Source organism: Sipha flava, unplaced genomic scaffold, assembly GCF_003268045.1.
Source record: "Sipha flava isolate LNK unplaced genomic scaffold, YSA_version1 164_pilon_pilon, whole genome shotgun sequence".
Lineage (NCBI taxonomy): Eukaryota > Metazoa > Arthropoda > Insecta > Hemiptera > Aphididae > Sipha > Sipha flava.
In genome coordinates this window covers 1,525,174-1,549,306 of record NW_020271825.1, presented here as the reverse complement: position 1 = coordinate 1,549,306, position 24,133 = coordinate 1,525,174, and the positions used below count along the sequence as shown (strand labels likewise).

At 30.2% G+C, this 24,133-nt stretch overlaps 1 protein-coding gene across 1 annotated transcript in view; it reads right to left on the bottom strand.

Moving 5' to 3' along the window:
• The window catches only part of LOC112679550 (max dimerization protein 1-like), a 181,042-nt gene that overhangs the window by 31,676 nt on the left and 125,233 nt on the right, over nucleotides 1-24,133 (bottom strand). Inside the window, exon 4 of the mRNA XM_025549403.1 lies at nucleotides 4,426-4,540. Coding sequence (XP_025405188.1) covers nucleotides 4,426-4,540 — 115 coding nt within the window. The remainder of the gene's footprint in view (nucleotides 1-4,425; nucleotides 4,541-24,133) is intronic.

The following is a 24,133-nucleotide window of genomic DNA, read 5'->3' as shown; positions in this document are numbered from 1 at the left end:
TTATACGTCGGAAATCCAATAGACGTGAACAAGTTTCTAGAAACAAGTTTCGACCATTCACAAACTTAGTACTTAACGATAATTAAATACATACAATCTAATTAAAACAAATACATTATTTATTTCAAAAGGCGTTTGTTCTCAAACTTTAATACAGATAGTCAAATTAATTAGCAACTTCAAAAGGATCCATCCCCTCTTGTAATAGGTTATGTCATACAATGCATATAAATGCACAGCAAATACTTAAAAAAGGTAAATTATTATTTTTTTTCCCTCTGATTGCTAAATTATTTCTGTTTTGTTTTTATTTTGTTCCGGACGACGGACCGCGTTAGGTTAGGTCACATTACGCGATTATTAAATTACGCACGTCGACGTTGCATATACACTTAATCGTTATTGTATAAAATATTATAGTGTACGCAAATGTTTATAAAAGGCGAGTCGACGATGGTGTAGCAGTGTAAAATCACGTGTATTTTCCATTCGCACATGAATTTACGGTACAATGAAAAAAAAATAATAATAATAATACTAATAATAATAATAATAATAATAATAATAATAATAATAATAATAATAATAATAATAATAATAACAATAATAATAATAATAATAATAATAATAATAATAACGATAATGTTATATTATATAATCCTTTTACATAAACATAAATTCTGAGAGAGTTATTCGTATTATACGCACACATGTCATCATGTTGTAACTGTTGGAAAATCAAATGACTTCGCCCCCGCCAAGACTATTACAATTTAACATTGTATACACATATATAACGGTATTTTTTATTCAGCTCGAGTGTGTACACAAAGTACACCCTCATCGTTGTCCTGCCTTACAACTTCCTTTTCCTGGAAACCGCTCTGAATAATTAATCCTTAGAATATGGGCATGCACATGCACGGTTGATATATATAAAATATACGTATACATAATAAATATCTTATTATTATTTCGTCGTATAGGCGTAGCGAAAGCTTCGTAATTTTAACGAATTAAAATTTCACGCCATTGTCATAATTAAAACGATTTCGTTTCTCTCACGGTGATGGCGATTTTTTTGCTAATAACAAAACTCACTATATATCGATGAAAAGTACGTGCGTCTTATCTCACGCGAAAGTCACATAATAATAATACGATTATCCCACATGCTCTAATATTATTAAGGCTGGATGTGCATAATTCATTAGAAGAATATGCATCTTTGACAAATTGTCGTTCCATTAATCTGATTATAAAGCATAGTTTATAAATGTATGAAACAGATAAAGGATTAAAAAATAAAATCATTCTTCCAAAATAAAAATATTAATTTGGACTCAAACGCATACACTTAAACAAATCGGAGTCCATGTTTAAAGTATTTAGAACTAACATTGCCTAAAATATATATTTTACTTGCGTAAAGTTCTCGTGTATATATGACAATTTTTATCAAAAATAATAATTAGAAACCGACCCGCACGAATAAATTATTTATACCTAACAATGATAACAAATATGCGCCAACAAAACCGAATTTATTTCTGATAATCATCGATATAATGTAGTAGTAATAAGAATGATAATAATTAAATTTATTACGAGTAGATCGGAATTACGACATATATTAAATTATACATGTAAAACAATATATGTAACTGATATTTAATTAAACGCGATTTCTAATTATAGAATAATTGACCTAAGAAGAATACGGTGTGCGATGAAATTGAATATTTAAATGTCATAAAGAAAAATTAGAAACTGAAACGTGTCATATTAATCCCAAAACCACTTGATTTTTATAGTTCTGTATTATGCGCAGGGAAAAAATGTTTAGTGGTATTTATTTTATTTTCAGAGGAATACTATCGATAAGAAGGAAATACAAAAAGGTTTCTTAAATTTATATATAAAAATATATGTACCACAAAAAATGGGTAACAACGATATTGTTTCCCAATGAAATGTTTTGTCAGCTTTTTTTAGCAATCAAAATAATGGACGCTGCCCTCAAAATCGAGAAAAAAACAAAACAAAAAATATATGTAACAATAATAATAGTAAAATGTCAATTCACATATTTATAAAACGGTTTCCAAGAATTTATTTCAGTGGAAATATTTTTGAGAAAAAAAATAATAATAAATCGATACTTTAGACTCGACACGTCAAAACTGTCACCTTTAAAGTACATTCGTAGTTGGATTATAGGTGCTATACAAACGGGGTAGTAAAAGCTTTACTCTTATCACCTAGAAACGGCATTCAATTCATACCATTAGACTTTGAGTTACCAAATAATTATTTGGCACATTATTTGTTCAACATTATATAAAATTAGATAGCTTGGACGAATAATAATAAAATAATATAAAAAAAAAAACCATTATGTTACCATGACGTCATTTCAATATCTACGAGGGAAAATAGTGAAATTTATTTGGTATGATAATTATTCGACAACGCGTGTACGTAGTGTATGCCGTATATGGAAAAAAATATAACATTTTAATCAGAAAATATTAAAAAAATCACTCCAATTAAAAAGGTTAAGGTTAAAAATAAGTTCGTAGTCCGTTAAAAATTACAATGGAAATTCAATGATATATATAATCTCAACTTCTGTACACTAATAATAAAAACAAAAAAAGTAAAGGAAAAAAACGTGGGCATTTTAAAATATAACAATTCACTCATGTAGGGTTACGTTTCACTCGTTTTGTCGTAATACGTAAACAACATATGTTCTATACACCACGCAGCATTTTCTGAGACGAGATAATGCATTTAAATAATTAAAAAATCGATCTCAAGTTGCTAATTTTCATCAATAAAATGTGCAGGTTGCATTAGAGTTAAAGGAGTAAAGATCTATAGCTGACTGTTAAGCCATATACACACCGGAGCATTTAGGCGTAATGTAACAGTAATGTTCAGCCGTGTACGGTGTTACTGTATCATTCGCTCGTGTTCGACCCATGACGCCATCGATCTACCCGAATTTCGGTATTTTGACGAATATCAAAGGAATGTTACATTACGACACGTACGACATCGTGACGTCCATTACGATTGACGGCGAACCAGTTGCTCGCAGCGCATAACCCGGTGATACACTCGTATATTATTTCATATATATTTATAATAACTGATGATGATAGATTGGCAAACAACCGATAAAGAGTAGTGATCGACCCTAAATGTACACACCGGTCGTTTGTAACATGTAACATTCAAACTAGCACGAATTCTGTTACATTACAATTAAATACTCCAGTGAGTGGTCGGCTTTAAATGTACAGTGTTACACGACGACCACGGAGTGATATTCGACGCTATAGTTAATATACTGCATTGTATAATCTGCACGATCGACACGATTTTCAAATATTTATGGATGGTTTTAATTCCGATACGTGGTATGCGTAATCGACGATTTATTTAAAAAAAAAAAAAAAAATCATTTTGTTTGCGTACACCGCACAGTGTACACACAAACTTACATACACAAATAATATGTAGACGTAGAAACGTCGGTCGTAAAACGTATACCCGTCAAAAACAGCGTCCGGTTTCATTAAAACTCTAAGGGTTATTGCATGTCTCTACAACATATACGTAGATATGTACATACTGTTCACAAACACCTCTACCACCCTTCTCCGACTGCCGCATAATCATCGTGCACTACTACCACTAATATTCTACTCTTACCATAAGACCCAATACCTCAGATTAAAACCATAATCATTACGCTTGATTACTGAAGTAAATAATATTTGTACAGGATGATCGTTTTATTATTGGTCGAGCGATTACATTTTCAAAAGTAAAAATACGAACCGGGATTTTTTGATCAAACAAAAATACTTGCACTCACAAAATATGAAAATAACATTTTCATTTTTCTAAATAGTGTTTTAATTTCTGCTATTATAGGTATAATGTGTTTAACCTATTTGCGTATGTCCATACTACTCCCTTATCACAAAGGTTGTAATTATATTTGGGTTCACGGCTTTTCTAATTTTGAAAACTGCTTAACAATTTCCATATGAATAATGATAATAATAATAAAAAGCATCTACTTTGATAGTAACTGGAGACGAATATGGAAGTCACAATGCTTATGTTGAAAAACCTTGCCCAAACAGACAACTCGAGCCTTTATTATTACATACATAGAGAAAAACGATAATTATCGCCCCCCTCTCTACCAACGATGGTGAATATTTTGATTGGGTTAAGCAGTTTTCTCAAAGATACTAAAATATCCCCTTAAGCCATCCAGGGCGTAAATTATCTATACTATAAGATATGGGAAGGGTTTATAATTTATTCCAAAAAATGCCATTTGACAGTGTGCGAGGAAATAGTAATTAAGAATATACAAATAAATATATTCATAAAAATTACCTTTATGAAACGTTTGGCTTTAGTCAACAAGCCCAGAGTTGTATGTCGGGATGATTCATGGCCCAACGGTACCATTTCTTTCAGTTTCTCCAAACAGTTTCTTAAATGAGCTCGCCTGTAACAGAAAAAAATTCATATTCATAATAAAACCAAAAACATCCCGATGATTTTAAAAATTAAATAAATAAATAATACGACCGGTTAAAATTACTAAAAAATATTTCAATAATTATATACGATGAATATTCCAATCATTATATCAAATGATAATGTACATTTCTAGGTTTACTCATCCGTATAAAAATGAAAATAAAATAAATACAAATTTTTTTCATTTTTTTTTATTAACTTTTATTAATTTATATTTATTTGTACACATATAATTAAAAAAAAAAAGTAATATTATTAATCTGTTTATTTATGTTAATCAGCTACAATTAAAATTTTAGATTTTACTAAAATTTTAATAATTCTATATAAACGTAGCACGATATAACCTCTTGTGTATAACAAGTAACTAGTTTTTAAAAATTAAAATAAATCAAATATTATTTTAATAAACATAAGTTTCTACATATTATTTAATTTTACCTCATATAATCGTAAATTAAATTACAGAAAATACAAATTTGAGTTTATTTTTTGAGTAAATAAAATTTGATTGTCAAAACTTAAACTATTTAATTAGTTAAAATAAACATACAATTTTCAGCAAAATAAATTAATATATTATATTATATTATGAACGAAAAAATAATTTATGTATATTCAACATTGAATATATAAATACATTATCTTAATCAGACTGATTTTTATTAATCATGTTGATGTAAAATTAAACCCACCTAAATAAAAAATAAAGTAACACATAAAATGCTTAATATTAAAACAAATGTGCAAAAAAAGGCTTGTTGGACAATTTTGTTATAATAACTTTTCTTTTGACATTGTATTTGAATAATATTATCAAGCTTCTGCATAATAAATGCGTGCCTTTGTTATTTTTTCATTTTATTTACTTTGTTTTATGGAAATTGCGTATATTTTAAGAATTGATCAACATAATTAATTTTGTATTTATATTAGATAAACTTAAACTGTATGCACATAAAACACTTGCTATTATTAATACAGAGGAAACATTTTTTAATTTAATTTGTTTGTATAGTATCTAAAAGTTTTATGTAACATTGTCACCAGACATAAATAGGCGCCAGAAAACTTAAGATTGTTTTCGATTGTAAGGTATCTTGGTAGACAGTAATTCAGAAAAATGGTTACAAATTATTATTTATAACAATAAGCCTCTGGCTTCAACCTTAAAATGTTGTTTTTAAGTTTACACTTGAGTTCTAATTAAATAAATTAATTCCCGTTGAGAGTATATTTAAACTTTTATAAATAATGAACACACACCTAAGACAAAAATATTACTATTTGGTTCACTAAACTATTGCACTTAATGTTTTCAAAAATTTAACTTTTCATGAGCATATTAATACAGATTAAATAAAAATAAACTGACAATACAAATTTCATTCTGTATATAATATTTTGCATAAAAGTATACATAAATCTTCCAGTAATGTTACTAAATACAATTTATCTTTAAAAATGCAGACTTTAGTTAATTTTTTTGTTCGTTAATTGTATACGACTTAATATAAATTTTCTAATTCAAACATAACCTGTATTGCTTAAAAAAATTAATATTAAAAAAAAACAAAATGTATGCGTATAGGCGAACACGAGATAAATTAGTGTGTCAAGTATATCATGCCTATATATTATTAAAAGTTAATGCGTTTATAAATATTTTTTGGTCAAAAAACTGAAATTATAGAAAAAACCTGCTTACATTTACACTTTATGTGCACATGTGTGCTTATACAATGCATATACGTACAGTAAAACATTAAAAAATGTTTAATATAAACGAATCGAATGTAAAACAATGATATCAACACTACATGAATTACATATACTCGAAATAATACTCCGAGTCGGTGTATATTTTTATGTCTTATGTGATTTTATTTATAAATGTATATTTTTGTTCAACTTGTCCATCCTAAATTTCACGGACTATAAAGGTTTTTTGTTTGCATAGCATTCGGTATTTAATTAAATCTATAAAATTCGATTAGTTCTGCGAGTTACGCAATTTTATCAATGAAAAAATACGACCTTTGACACCAAAAATGATCGGAAATCGTTAATTTCTGGAATTTCACCCATTTATGAACGTTTCCGAGGGTGCGTGCATGACCTTGTTGGCTGTATGCGCTGGATGGGGACGAGGATGGGGGCAATCAAAATCAGCGGCAGAAGCAGCATATATACCGAGGAATCTCTGGAGAGGAGGACAATAATGCGTGCGGCGGGGAGACAGAGGTGAAGTCCACAATGGAGGTGAATATGTATCCGATAACCATCCTGATTCGATAATAACTCAGTTTTATTGGTCGCAAAATAGAAAATAGCTTATAGGGTTCATTAAGACGTATGCACCGCAGAAAGACGGATTCTGAGTGGAAGGGGGAGTGATTCCAAAATGGAATATGGTTTGCGGGAAAATTATTATTATTATTCTGCTGTCCCTGCTGTTAACTCTTTTTATACTCATATATTTTTTATACTCAAATATTTTATAAAATATATAACTCTTTTTATACTCATATATTTTATAAAATATTTGTAATCGTATATGTACAAGTATAACTGACTGCAAACACGCCTGAAGTCACGATACTGCGTCCAACCAAACACACTAAACTAGACCAAATCGGTTTTTCGTAATATGATTGGCAGAGTTGTGTGAGTTGTAAGTATCTCATATACGGTCGGTTTCATGTGAACTTCAAGGAAAACGACAAGTGCTATATGGGCTTACCACGTACAAGTTTGTTTTATTCTTAATATACGCATAATGATTTCATGTCTTTACTATATAACACCACGGGATAAAATGTATAACGCTTGGCCTCACTTTCGCTTTAAAATTAAAATAATTGTAACTTTTAGCAATTATTCACGCGTGCAGTCAAATCGTAATTTTATAAAAGACAAGTCGTGTACAAACACACACACACACACACACAAACACATTTATATGTACAACTGTCGAGTTATACGTATACATATACATAGTGAGTAAATGCGCCATTCGCGTGACTATGTGGTGTTTTCAGCCCCGAGTTGTACATACAGAAAAAAATAAATATTATAATAAATAACGTTTAAAAATACATTTATTGATATTGTTTAATGGAAGAAATAAATTAGATTAAAGTATACGATTCATTATTTGGCTTAATATTTTACAGTTAAGTTATAGCTGGGAAATAATTAATTAAATACTTAAATTATGTGTAACGACTTACAGTTTAATAACTCCATCAGTGAATTAGGAATTTGTCAAAATATTTTAATATTTATAATTGTTCTTAATAATATAACCTATGATATATATTGTATAAATATTCATGAGCCAAAATTGGATTACACGAACATTCATTTAAAACATTTTATAAAATAAAATCGATTTGTTTTAACTAAGATTATATTATAAAAGCTGTTTACTTTGATGTAAATTCATATAAAGTTTTTTGATATTTTAAATAAAACAATTTTATTTCGATGATTCTTCAACTTATTTTACACATCATGATTTCTGTACTGTCGCTATTTATTATATGAGAATAATTTCAATTTTTTTTATTTTTAGATTTGTAAATGCATAGGTCAACATCAGGCTTAAACTATATAATAAATAAGCTTACATCATAAAACAATACTAAAGGGTACATTTAAATACTTTTTAATATTTTAAGTCAACTAAAATAAAATGAATATAAAAATATGCACAAACATATGTTATATAATATGTTCATATTATACATTTGTAAATAATATAACGTTAATGTATATAATTAACTAACAATTTTCATAGTATAAATTATATAAATATATATATATATATATATTTTATATGCGTACGAAAATTAGTACAACTCTTCGAGTATGATCATATAGTTGGTTTTCTCACAACACCGACAACTCCTCAAACTGAACACTAATAGATGAAAATAATCACAGGCATAACTAGTAATAAACAATTTAATTTAAAAGTAAATACAATGAAAAATGGATTTTTCAGGATAACCTAATAATGTCGTTTATATTTTAAAAGTCGCATTTCACTATTGAACAAACTTGGTGTCTTTTATACATTTTAGGAATCGATTTGGTCCAACCTACTAATTTCATATGCAAATTCATTCAGACAATGGGTCCCTAGCACGCCCACTAAAACATTGTTCCAAAATATTTAAGTAGAGACATAATAGATAGATTTCCTAGATTAAGTTTTGGTCATAACCTTCTGCGTATGTATTTTTAGTTAGGTGTTTATAATTTTTCACTATGTTTTTTACATAATTTTGGTTGTTGGATTGTATGCTGTTACTTCAGCATTTCGCTTATATTAATAATATTAATAGAAATATAAAACATTTTTTTTTTTTTTTTTAATTTTTAAATAAAATAATTACTGTGGGGATTTTTATCGGAGTTGAAAATATTATTTCTATTTTTCTGAATTGCCGAGAATAAATTTCTTTAATAGATCAGTTTTACAATTCGTAGCTTTAGGATAATTCATCGGAAAGCCTTTCGACAAGTCTACAGTTGTTTAAAAAATGCCCGTGTTAGTCACAATGTTACAAGAAAATTAAAAGTATGTTATCTCGCATTCGGATTTATTAAATACTTAAAATGTTCGATGGTATACTAACTTGAATAAGTTGTTTATTCATAATAATTTTTACACGGATATTTGGAAATCGGCCTCCAATTATTACTAATCATGTATCACACATCATGTACTTGCTATTTTACTGTAACTCATATCAAGAAACCAGCTAAACTTAGTCTCTTAGGTATGTCGATCAATGTGTTAAAAGGAAATACGCATTGCACTCGCTGTTGATGGTGGTTTGTTTCTGTAAGGGATCCTAATTATTAATGAGATAGGACTTAAGTGCTGACAGGCCGAAACAAAATGCTAAATTTAATAACCATCGGGTAAGCGATTCATTCCAATTCGTTTATTCACGGAATTCTATAAGATTTCTAAATAGAATATACGCATTTAAATATATAAAAGCCTATACGTATACGTTTTAAATATTTACAAAATTAAATTGTAATGGATGATGAATAATCAAGGAATTCAATACTTTAAATGCAAAATATTATAAAATAAAATAATGAGAAAAAATATATTTACTTATAAATACGAGTAACTAATGCTGCCAACGGTACCTACCTTAAGTATATTAAAATAATTTAAATCTTAAAAAAGAAACTGTTACCTTTGAAATGAAAAAATTAAATAATTCCCAATTTACTACAAATGTGACTACAATAAATAATATTTTTTATTGTTTTTGATAAATGTATTAAAATAAACTGAATTCTTGAAGTAAATCCAATAACTTATATAAATCAAGCGAATAATATGTCTGAACATCAAAACATAAGAGCAATTGTTATGCACTCATGAGAATTATCATATTCTAATATACGAATACAAAGTAGATATCTGCACAAATTATGACAAAATCAACTACACTATAAATTACGTTTTTAGTAATTATACATATATGTGTTTATATGTTTCTCAATATCTTACATAATAACTTAGCAAAGATTGAAATTACATTGTTGCAGATATTTTTCATTTAAAAGTCAAGAAACTCGTAGATTTAATTATTGAGGATGAAATTTTCGACAATACCAGTTGCTACATGATTGAGTTTTAAAAACGAGGATCACTTCATAACTACCTATTAGTTCGGTTAAAAACTATTTGCGACTTATTATGTACCACGCCCGTGGATCAACATCATGTGCATATCTTAGAACAGTAAATGGCGCATTGTGTATGAAACGTTTCAACTTGTCGAGAATTAGATTATAGACATTAGGACAAAACGTTAAAAAACACAAATATTTTACATCGAGGCGAAATCGGGTAATTCAGCTAGTTTATATACACACACATATATATGCATACATGAATAATTAATTAATTTCTTTATGATTATTATAAAGTAAATTTCTATAGTGGGTGCAACATCTATACTGAAAATGACCGAAATAACATTTAAATAAAACAATCAGAAAATTCATAAACACTCTGAGCATCAAGTTTAAGGTATACGTTATATTTAATTATTTAAACTAAACATAATTAAATTAACAATGCCTAATAGTCGTAGGCAACGAAAAATTATATATGTACATAGAAAAGAAACGAGAAATAAGAGGCATGAAAAACGATAGACAATAATGCCCTTTTTAAGCGGTGAAAATATATGGAATTGGTTAACTTAATATTAAACTTTAGAGAAATAGAAACATATAAATTCAAGACTGCAAATTAAAATTACTAGGGAAGAAGTGAAAAGCACAGTAGATTACAACATCTCAGGGGGGAAAACTTTTTTCAGTATTATCTTAAAAACAATGCGATAATTTCATTATGTAAGTAAATTTGCCCTAAAACAGGAACCTATCAGATCATGGTCGAACGTTTCACAAGTAACACGAACAAAAATTAAAGCCATTATAGACATTGGATAAGAATGGAAGTTTCCGAACGCAAATAACACCAACAATTTATGAAAACATCCAAGCGTAACATTTAACTGAAACAAAATTATTAATGGATATTATACTTAAGTACCTTTAAATAGTTATAAAAACATATCGGTACACTTATTGTATACAATTAACAACGCATTGATAATGTGATCATGTATAAACATAAAGACTTACATAATAGATCTTTTTACCGTCAAAACCTCAAATAAAAATAAAATAAATAAAATTACAAATTATAACAATAGTATTATCAATACCGAATTGTTGTTCTCCGCAGACTACTCATCGCTGTTTTCTTTCCCAAATGCATCTCTTTTCTACAACTGTAATTGTTTCGTTAAATTCGTCATCGTCGGTCCTTTTCCCGCTATTAGTTTTTATTCTGCTTTACACACCCTGACGGAAACCCGCACTCTGACAATGGTTGACAGGTCTTTTGACGACCGTGAAAACCCGTTCCCCATCACTCGAGCAGTATTATTATTATTATTTTACCCTCGTCGTTTTGAAATATTGAAATTCTAGAGCATTGAATGAAAAAGGAGAAAAGGAAAAAAAAACATAGACAACAAATTTAATTTAGTTTTAGTTAAAAAAGACGTAGAGCAGAAAATTCCGTGGTGGCTATAGCAGAGAGCATCACTCGAACAATTTTTCTCCGTCAATCGCCCGACAAAATTGTCAAATGTCCGTCAGTTGGCCATAAATATTCTGGCCAATCTACACGCGAATTTATTAAACAAAATGTATTCATCGAATGAATGACAACAAACGGATTAACCAAATCTTGATAAAATATATATTGTTCAAACATATTACGAATATATCGTGATTTACACTCTTATAGTACACTAATATTAGAAACCTTCGGAGTACTGACTATCAATAATATGCGTGAACTCATACATAAATATTTTATCGAGGACGATTTACAAAAATGCGCTAAAAATATTTTTGCAAACCGAATTTATGAATACGAAATAACTCATATTATGCATTTTTAATACGTATAAACTGGAACAATTCCATCGCCGGCCAATAGATACATATAGCGTCATGTCGAATAAACAATAATATGTCCTCTCGTTTACTTAAATTTTACTAATTACGGTTAAAGATGCAGTACGATACAAATTGTGTTATTGCCATTAGTTATGTATTTTGCGTATTCTTTTCAAAATAATTAGATATTGACATTAATAATTATATCAACGTAGCATGCCACAATTATGTATTTTTAATATATTTTTAGCATCAAACGAACCGCACGGATAAGCTTTTAATGTGTTTATACAAATATAGGATGTTTGCATACTAGTGTATGCATACTCTCTAGAGTGATCAAATGAAGAATGTTTTGAAATATTTTTTCTATTGTTTTAATTGAATTTCAAAAACATTTTGTTTATATATGATTGTTTTACAATAAAAACCGTGCTAATTAATCAGATATGTGAAATAACAACAAATAATTGTCACCTTCGTCTATCTTGCAGAGTTCTCATACAAATCGATTAGTCATTTTCTGAACCTGGCGACTCGGGTGTGAAAAACGGATGACAAGCCCAAAATTTATGTCGTATATCAACTCACGTGAGAGATTTGCAAGAAATATGTAACAAGTATTAATTTTCTGATTGGAAATAATGTTCCAAATATAATTAGATAAAATACGAGTACAAGTTTTAAAGATAAAAAAATATTATAAAATACTACAAAATATTCTTCATTTGGCCACTCCAGAGGAAACACATACACTAGTGTTCCTCGACCGTTTCAGAAACACTCTGTATGTATTCAACACCATTGTCAGTGATAAACCCGTTATACTCGTATATTAATTGACCGTTTGGCGAATTGGTATATCACTCCTTTGCGGCGATGCCTCTTACGTGACGAACCATATAGCGAATTCACGTAAACACACAAGACTTCGTTGTATTAAATTGATACACAATAATGCGGTAATAGTGCCAGTGACCCGCGAATGGGACACGACGACGATGACGACACACCGAGCTGCAGTGCACTGAAAGACAATATCGACTATCGTATTCTAGTGTACACGTCATTAAAACGAATGTTACTAAATGTTTGTGTGTATGTGTGCATGTTATAAATACAGGCACACTTTGACGGAATTATATTACGGCGCAGCAGCCGGTTTAATTAAATCCGTTTGATTTGCGCATCGACGAGTATTAGATTTTCACCGTGTGATTAAAACGGGCAAATATTTATCGTATCCGGACCATAAACGCAGTGCGAAACGCAAAAGGCGTTATCAAATACGACTGAACTGTACTATACAAATATGCATACGCATACGGTTGTCCCGTTCGATTATGTACAAATATACAGTGATGATATTAACATTAAATCACGTGCATATGGGAGAAGAATACGATAAATTTGATTTATATTATTTTTTTATACTGTTGAGGTACTCGTATACGAATGTGTTGTTTGGTTATATTGATGATTGTGAAATGAATAAAAATACACGCAGTGTCGAGCACACGCTGCTTGATATGACAATTTACATGATGCGATATAGTAAGTATCTCACGATACACACATAGTGATTAGAATAGTTTGTGTTCGATCAATATAAAACAAAGTCGTGAATACGGCCATCGTCGATTTAAGGTCTGAAAATGTGTATACGATTTAATACAAAAATTACCTCTCAGCCATTTCCAATAAATAGTTAGGAATTAATTTTAGTTTTATTATTATTTCACGCATATACTTTCACGCATAAAAACTCATTTTATCACACAAATAAAAAAAATGGTTTTAGAAAATATATGTATTTGAAATATATAACGACAAAGTTTCATGTTATAATTTATATATATATTGTTTACTTAAATAATATTAGAATATTTACTTGTTATACTTAAGATCTTAAAAGCAATCATATCTGAATACATTTATAAAATTACATCTGGAAATAGTTTTTTTTTTTTTTAACTTAATTCTTTATTTAGCAATCTGTTACAAATTAGAACAATAAGCTTATTTGATATAATAATAAAACAAAACAGGAATGACGGAGTGAAAAGACCTCCCATTGGAGGTACTTCGTCAGGAAAGTAGTTAACCTATATTACACGTTTATATACAATTTATCACAGCAGGTCACGACACCACTGTCGTTTTAATCTTCTTTGAGGAATCTGGAAATAGTAGATTTTTTTAAAACTATTTTTTACAAAAATTGTATTCAACTAAAGTGATGGTGAATTTAACCGTGTGATTTTTCATATAGTAACTTCGGTTAATCAGCAAATCTAAAGAACTGTTTTTTTTTTCTTTCTATATATTTAGATTTTATTACAATGAAAATTTTTCCTCGCGATTCGTCACAAGCTAAATTATTGTATCGTATTATTTTCATGTACACATTAATTGCTTCCATCAGACTGTAGTAATGCAAAAAAAAAATCAACATCAATTAACAAACCTCTCTCTCTCCCTTACCAGCCCTTACTTATTTAAATAAAAATTAATAACCTCTTGGGAGGGTCGCGTGTTACACAATAATTAATGATGTTTGTACACAGAAAGTACTCATTAAATATCGAAACCGGAAAAATGAAATAACAGCAAATACACACACATACACACACATTAATATACGACTCTATACTTGGGTCTGTTGAGTGAGAATTTTTACCGAAAGCTTTGTGAAAATCTAACTCACCTGCTTAATTCGAATTCGAAACATTTTGAGCTATAGACTTATACTTATAAATTAATTTCGAGATAAGAGTACTGCGTTACTATATACAATTTTAAATTACTAGGTGTAAACTTCATATAAACTTTAAAATCTGGTTAAGATAAAATGTTAGATTAATGACCGTAAACATGATTTTATGCAAAGGATAAATTCCATAAAAAAATATATATTAACTATATTTTATCAATTTTATATTTTTTTGCAAAATTTAAAACATAAAGAAATGTTTTTCGGCATTTAATTGGAATTCTTTGAATATTTTACACTATTTTTAATTTTTTTTTTTTTTTTTTTTTAATCAAATTATGTTGAAAATATTTTAATTAGAAGCAAAGCAAACACAAAGTTGAGATAATAAATCGAATATTAAACAATTTCATTATTAAAATTCAAATGATGTTTAATAAAATAAATATCAAATCATGATAATTAAATTCATTTTTGCATCATATTTTAGCCTTTTGTCGTAAAGATATAACAAAATATCAAATATTAATTACCTTTATTTAAGTATTATTAAATACTAGAGCTCTCGAATTTAGTATTTAGTTCACGTGTACTTAAATTTAAAAATCCGTGCATTTAATTCACGTGTAATTAATTAGTAAATCACGGATATTTACTTCATGAGTGCTTAAAACAAAAACCAAAAACTAAAACCTAAAAATATTTATACTTATTATTTTAAAAATAAATGTTTCCATAAATAGTATTATCGTAAAATGACGGGACGGGTAGATCCATTTTTATACTACGAACACAACAGCGACGTGAAGTTTCTACAAAAAATACGAAGTTCGTACTACGAACCGATAATAATAAAATTTCATATAATTATAATACTTAATAGACATTTGGTTTAATAAGAAAATTCACAGATTCACGTCTAATTAATTCACCAATTTACGTTCATTTATTTCATGTGATTCTATACTTGAATTTTAATTTAACTACAAGTGAAATGGAGATTTCTATTAAATACTTATGATAATTATATTTAATAGATACATTGAATTAAATTAGATAGGTACTTATCAGGTCCATATGAAATGTCCGAGTAAACAATTTTTTTTTAAATTGTTTTTTTTCAAAAATTTTCAACAATCATATTTTAAACAAAATAATATAAAAAAATTGTAGACTACTTAATTATTTCATACTTGTATTCAATTAATTTATGTTTGAATACGTATTATTTTTACTACACTCGTTATTAGTATAAATAATGTAAAAGAAAAAAACATTTATTTAATTGGTTAGTTTGTGTACGTTTTAATTTAGCATGCATAAGATAAATTTACAGATGTTTAAGTACTCGTATAAACTTTGTTTCTGAAATTCAATCGGATGTACAAGGATAGGAAAAATAAAACTGGCATCATTCAGTTACACGCGTGCGATAAATTACTCGATTTCTTTTCTTTTCTTTTTCTCTAAACTTTTTCATGCCTACGTATTAAGTGATTTACTGCTGACCTTTAGACTTTTACCCAACATTTTTAAGTGATCCAAAATACCTTATTTCACTAAACTTCGTGGATACTGGGTTTGGTTGAAAGTACCGTGGCGAGGAGTGCAATATTACACAAGAGTCACACATTCTAAGCAAAGCAGGGAGCAAAGGAAAAATCTATCGACAGGGAGGTGAGGTATCTTGGATTTATCTGTAGGATACAAATTATCCAGGGTCGGACTGGCCCAGAAGTTTTTCCGTGTGCACGTCACTATGGTTTTCTCAATTAAAAGAGATTTACTGATCCAGAGAACGAACGTAAATACTTCCGGAACCGTGTAGCGGGAAACCAACTCCAGAATGGAAAAGATTTTCGAATGCAGACTGCATATTCAAATACAGTGCCACCGTCAGGTTTTTTACAACTAAAATAAAACGAATAGGTCTAAGATCGGCACTAATTTCTCTAGATCATAAATCTCTGGTTTAACGTGAAGATACACATCTAGTGAGGATTTTTAAAACACTTTCTCTTGTACCGCTGATAATTATAAAATAAACATAAAAAATAATAATATATAGGGAGTGTCTCGTAATATACTTCGATAAGTGTATAATTAAGTTAATTTATTTCCTGAAATCTATCTGAATTATAAATTGCATTCTTCAAACTTCTGCTTTTACTGAAATGAAACTTACTGCTGTTGTAAATTAATAAACATCTATTAGGATACGAATACTGTGCTTATATATGTTTTAAGGTAAGATTAAATTGGAATACCTACGCTTCGTTCGGTATAGAAATTGAATTGAACATCATTGGTAGTATACGCGGGCATTTTGCCGTAGATCATTCCAAATTATTAAACTTTGGAAACTGTTTTCTTCTATATAATATTCCTTTAATACTATGGAGATAAATTGCCTTTCAATTAGATTCAAATAAATAATAAAAAAAAAAAAAGAACACGCAAGATTTTTATCTTGTTTTATTTTAAGTTCAATTCTTTTCTTTATCTGCAATCTTTACCAAACCATTGGTGGTAAAATATTTAGAGTCAACGTGTAATGCTATTCGTTGTACATATTAAATCAAAAGCGTTTGCTAATTATTAAAATTATCTTTATAAAATTTGTCAAAAAAAGTAAACAAAAATTCCATAATAGCATTCTTACAAATATAACAACTAGTACACAAATAAACAAACACAAACAAGATTTGGTTCAAAAGCATTTACATATAATTTCTAGTTCCAGAAAATCAAATACATATTGTTGACTATGGATACAGCAGGATATTAGATAAGCAACGGTATAGACGTAACGAAGAGGAATCATTGTGATGCCTGATTCATATACTTCCCTAAGTAGACAAGTAGAGAAAGGGGGTATTTAATAGAAACGGTTATATAAATATAACGCGTTGCGTATCAAAGTAAATGGATTTAAAGCGTACATTTAATACAAATTGACGAAACGACAAAGTTTGCTGGTGTTTGTCCGAGTCGCACAAAGTTGCGTGAAATGTTTGGAATTAAAACGAGCTGTCTTTATACAATCCAATTCAACATAATTAATCGTATTCAAAACTCATTTGGGATTCGTTATTGTTAATTCAAATAACAACAACTAGCTGATGATGATTCGTCGAAACGGAACTCGAGACGAACAATTCAAAACTTTAGAACAAAGCATTTGTTCATTCTGACGTCGACGCAAAAAAAAAAAAACTCTGAGGCCGTCCGTGAAAATACATAAAATAGCATAAAATATCACATCTTGTACCGTTGCATGCTGTTGTGCCCGAAGTGAAGTAAACACGACGGATTTACTAAAACGACTGCAGTAGTGGAGTTTTGGGGGCGTAGAAACACACGCTCAAGCACACACATGTATATTATATATAATGGAAGATATAAAACGGGGAACTAAAACGGCCACGCCACACAGCAGCTTATCAATAGTCATTTGGATCGAGAGCGTGGCCTTTGGAAGAGCATAAAAATTCACGAGTCCCACCGCCGAACGGGAAATAAAAATACTACCGCCACTCATTGCCTTCGGGTTTCAGCAGCGAACTTCTAGTCACTCGTTGTGATGAGCATACAAACACACACACACACACACACACACATATACATACATACCCACACATATATACACAACAGAATTCGCGTGGAGAATAACTCATAAATTTTTATAGCCACGATTTCCGGTCCAAAAGATATCTGCCCGATCGAGTAACGATAACGCACAGCCGACTCTTCATTTAATTTTACGACTTGCCAACCCACCCTCTCCACTTGCCCAACCAACAAACTAACTGGCGACTGGCGACACTGACGACAATGACGTATCCATTATTATCAATCCCCTCTGTGTACCCCGAACACCGTGCAACGAATTTTTATCTTCCGGATAATGCACATATATACGATATCAGAGTTTCTGTTCAACCGTCCCTCGCACCCGTACGTCGCCACCAGCTCACTCGATGTTGATGCTACGTGCTATATGGGCGGTTATCTGATGAAAATCCTTTTTTTTCCGGAGGTGCAAGTGCGGCTAGGAGTGGTTCACGAGGGCGGTAGAGACACTGACGATAATGATACGATGACAAGCCCGCAATAGTGGTGGCGGTTTTTATTGATGCGAGGAGTAAAGCATTGAAATTGGAGTAATAAAAAAATGTAGGGGAAAAATTCTTAAACTTATATCCAACGCTAAAATGACGATAAAGTTATTTTCCATGCGAAGTGACTCGTTATATTACGTTTTCGGAAAAAACGATCAGAAATAATAATAATAATAAACACAAAAATACATCGCTTGCAGTTTTATTGCGTTCTCGTTTTAGCGGATAGTATATAATATATTGTTTGGTGTTATTAAATATTATTTTCGTACATGACCACGCGTTGTTACGTAAATATGTGCGATTTTCTACCATGGAAAATACTATCTTCCAAAAGTCAGATGAGCTACAACAAGGACAAACAATAATTTCTGGTACATTTTCCAATATCATAAACCTCGCACACACAGTCAGCGTAATACCTATATTACCCAGTTGGTATAATTTTTTTTTTCGTATGGTCATAATTCGTAGAAATATATTTTACTCAAAACCACATTGTTTGACACGCGCTGCTGCTGTATTTATCTAACAACATACACGTATGAACTGACCGAATAAAAATACTCGCCAACAATGCCTAAATGTACATCGCATAAGGGGGATGGGGAAAGGATAAAAAAAATTGTTTTTTATACTTTTTTGCGTCATTTATTTCGGTGTTGGTGACCATAAACCGTGAATGGTGCGTGTCGGTGTAGCAGAGCAATAATTCATTTCAGGTTGGTTAAAAATATATATATATATGATTTGTTATTTGTATTTTTTTTACCACTAACATCGATAGGGTGGCTTAAACAAACGACAAAAAAATGAATACTCACGGTTTTAAACACAGTGTTTCACATGCGAAATATAAAAAAAACACATTAGATACCATTAAGTATGAAATATGAAAAGTTATGAAATTGTTGGGAATCAATAACTTGGGATTTCCAATTCGACGTTATTTCATATAATCACTGTTCACTGCTCACTTACATTGATGCTCGTTTGTTAACACAATATATTGCAATATATATTTAACAAAACATATTTTTCGATTTACCATCAATCACAATTTCCACAATGCGAAAACATCGACAGTTTTCAGTAGAATAAGTATAGCAATAACAATAATAATAATAATAATAATAATAATAATAATAATAATAATAATATTAATTATTTTTGTGATTAATAAATTCGCATCAATAACAGAACCTGTTAACAAGAAGTCAAACAATGGATTGGGTTTTTATTGTTCTTGTGTTTTAAACACAACTTCAGCTATCTCTCCGGTACTATTCTATATATTGGGTGGCGTAGGCCATAGTTAGTGGCGGATCAAAGAGGAAAGAAACATCGTGGCTCAGAAGACCATTAGCTATCACTATGGATCACAAAAATGTATCAACAGAAACTTATCAAGTGGAACGTTCTCTTATATTACGTATATCACTTAATAAAATACCTACCCCAGAAAAATACTTAGGTTGACTCATACCATCTGAATTTAGAGGCCTTTAGATACATACATACATATAACACCTCATAAAAGTGTAACAAACGTGATTGCATGATAGTTAACATTGGCATAGTTACGTAGAGGGGGATAAGGAGTTTACACATTCCACAAAAATATTTTTTATATTACCTTGGTCTTTAGATAATAGAAAAATAATACAAGTATAAATCAACATGTATAATAGTATTATACATCTATATAATAAATTACGCATAGCTTTATTTTTTTCTAATAAAGTAATAATTCAATTGGTGGATCCTTAACAGTTTTAGTATTAATTATAATTTTTTTTGACATACTTAATATTACCGTTTAGTATTTAATGTTTATTTTACAACACATACTTGTATAAGATTCTATCATGGTAGCGCAAATATGATAGTGTTACTAATAATTCCAAATTCAATAAAAATGACATTTAATTTAACTTGTAATCATAAATATACTTTAAACTTCCCATAAAAAAAAAAAAATTGAATCTACGACACTTATGGTAAATATATCAATATGGACGTAGAACAGGCGTTGTTTAGACTGTTCGAACAATAACGACACTGACCTAGTTGTATATTATTCAGTACAGACACTGTAGACTGCGCGACTACAGCTACCACGCACAACGTTGAAAACACATAATTTTAATTTGTCATCGAAAAGTTTCTCACGAAAAGCTAATGTATTTATATTTAAATTTCTTTTTTTTTGTTTCGGACATTAATTATATTTTCGCATCACCACCGCCGTACACGTAACGCGTGTGCATATTACCACTGCTGCGTGCGATAATAATTATTAAATGTGCACATGGAGTTGTAATTAGAGTGAAAATGCTATGGGGGGACGACGCGCGAGTGGCGGTGGCTCGTTGCTCGCCGGTTATAGGTACGGGCGGGGGCGTGTAGGCGACGGTGGAAAAACACAAAATAATTTAATACGCGGCGGCGGCGGTGGTGGTTCTTGCGCGCGAGGCGTTCTTGTGAAAGGGCGGAATTTACGGCCGGAGGTCACGATAGATTCTCTCTCTCCGTCTATCTACACCATGATCGCAGGCGCGAGGGTTTTCCATTTCCCAGAACCTCAGCGGCGGCCCGTAATCGTTTTAATTACATTTTTAATCAACTCTCGTTTCCTTCTAAAACCCCGCGGTATACGAACGCATATAAATATATACACGTGCATTATATTCTACGCGTATACATAGTGTACCTACCACATTATGTACCGCGGTAACTTAGTAGTTGGCAGTGGTGTACGTCGCGTATATAGTCGTATAACTCGGAAACAATGTAAATGACACGTCCATCGGCGCTGCTTTGTCTATTGTAAAACACGCGCGCGAGGTGTCTTGAGCCGGTAGCGAATCATGAAATAAGGGAATTCAGACGAAATCATTATTATTATTATTATTATTATTATTATTATTACGACTAACGGATAACTGCTCCGTTTCACTTCGTATTTTATTTCATAATAGACTACGCGGAATCATCACTACCGTCTAAGCATGACGTACCAATGCAAGTGAATGCAAGTTCAATGCATGAAAGTATATGTTCGTGGTTTGAATATTGTTTAAGACACAATATGTATAATTATTACCACACACGCGTAGTATATTCGTGTAAGTTAATTGTAAATTAAGTATATATCATATCTTGTAATACTATGGTCCTTCGGAGTTAAAATTTTAATAAGTGAACGTACAAAAAGAATGCGCATCAATAAGGGTCCACCAGAACTATAGGCAATAATTATTTTGGTAGCAGGGGAAGATTTCGAATAAAAAAAATATAGTTGTCAACTATATGTACTTTAATTATAATTAATGTAAAATATAATTTAACTCAGTATACTTGTAAGGCTTACAACTCATTGACGTTATAAAGTTGCCAGTAAATAATACAATGATAATCGATTATTGGCAAAACAAATGTAATGATCACGTTTGTAGATATAATAGACATTCGTATAAAGGTTTTACTTTTTAATTATTTTTATCTAGAGCTCAAATCAAACCAAAAATTATGTCAACACTCTTTTCAGTTCGGTAGGAAACTATTAAATGTGTCACAATGGATTCAATACACATTAAATAGTAATCAAGATAAATTTTGCAATTTAGTATTTTACACGATTTTAGGTGACAGACATTTTTTCCATTTTGTATACGAGTATCGATATTTATAAAAAAAATAGATATTGAATTTCAATGAAATTCGTTTGTGCGAAAAGTAATTCAATGAAAACCGTATTTAAACATTTTAACATATACAAGAACTGCCCACACCACTTTAGAAGAAACTTCTACAATAGTTCCTTTGAAAAACAAAAACAATGATCCTACCATCAAATGATTACACTGCAGTATATTACAGTTAAGATACTTTGTGAACAGATATAGTGGTACTCGTCGGTAGGGTTTGTAATGGAACCATTTATATTTAAATTGTTATGCAAGACAATTGAAGAAAGAACGAAGAAGATTAAAAAAAAGAACTTTTTTTTTTTTAGTCATTGAGTTTTTTCAAATGTTGATAGTGTAAAGAGAAAAAAAAGTTATTATTAAATCTTATCGGCAGACGTCATTACGGACATACCGAAAGAAACAGATACAGAGGATGGAGACATTGGAACCAGCGAGTGAAAAAAAAAAAAACAATGGAGACCAGAGAATTAAAATTTGTTCCCTACGTCTTATTTAGTTATATCACAACAGGAAAAGATAGCTCTGGTATTATTATTATTTAGTTTTTTAATTTCGTTTTACTTGTCACTAGAACTGCCACTGAGACAACACGAGGAGGATGTTTGAATTTTTATACAGAATAACCATTTAAGTGAAGTTTCACCATACGTCTCTCGGGTGTTTCACGAAGGGATAAATAGTGTTTTTTGTGTATACGGTTGCCCTCCATCACATTTTTAGTATTACTACTATTATAGGCAAGACAGAAAGAGAAGCGATAATATTCAGAGAAGAAAACTAAACGACACGAATTTAACAGCGGTGAAAGCGAGGACTACGTGTTGTACATGAATGTTTTTGGAACGACGAACGACAATAGTATATGTATATGACTTTATATTTAAGAGTGTATGTGTATAATCTAAAAGGGATGAATAATATTTTTGAACGAATATCATACTATATGTATATAGATATAAATAGAAATGTAATAACTAATAAATTTATGAATTATGGATGGGTGCCGTCGTTCTCTCAAGTGGTGGATAGTATATATATATATGAACACACACACACACAAGTCGAGCTGCCGTAACAAATATCGTATGTATATGTGTATGTTTCAAAAGCGCTGTATAGAAACCATTTTAATGTTCAAGTGGTTTGTACTTACGGACACGAGTTCCGGATGTCATTGCAGAAAACTTAAGCACCCGTGGAATGGAATATCTGTCACGGACGGTTAGCACACGAATCTGGCTTAATACGAGTAACGATTCCGACGACGGATGTGTAAGCATACACATTTGTAATACAACGTTTAAATACGCGCATTATATAGAACTAGTAAAACTAGTAGCATGAAGTACTACTATATTACGTATATATACATCGTCACTCGACTTGTGGAAGCTTATTGGTTGAAATATATCTGCATTTATTTATTCTTGCAGTGACGACGAACTTAGAGCGAGTTGGCTGAATGACCTATGAATATTTATTTTTTCAGT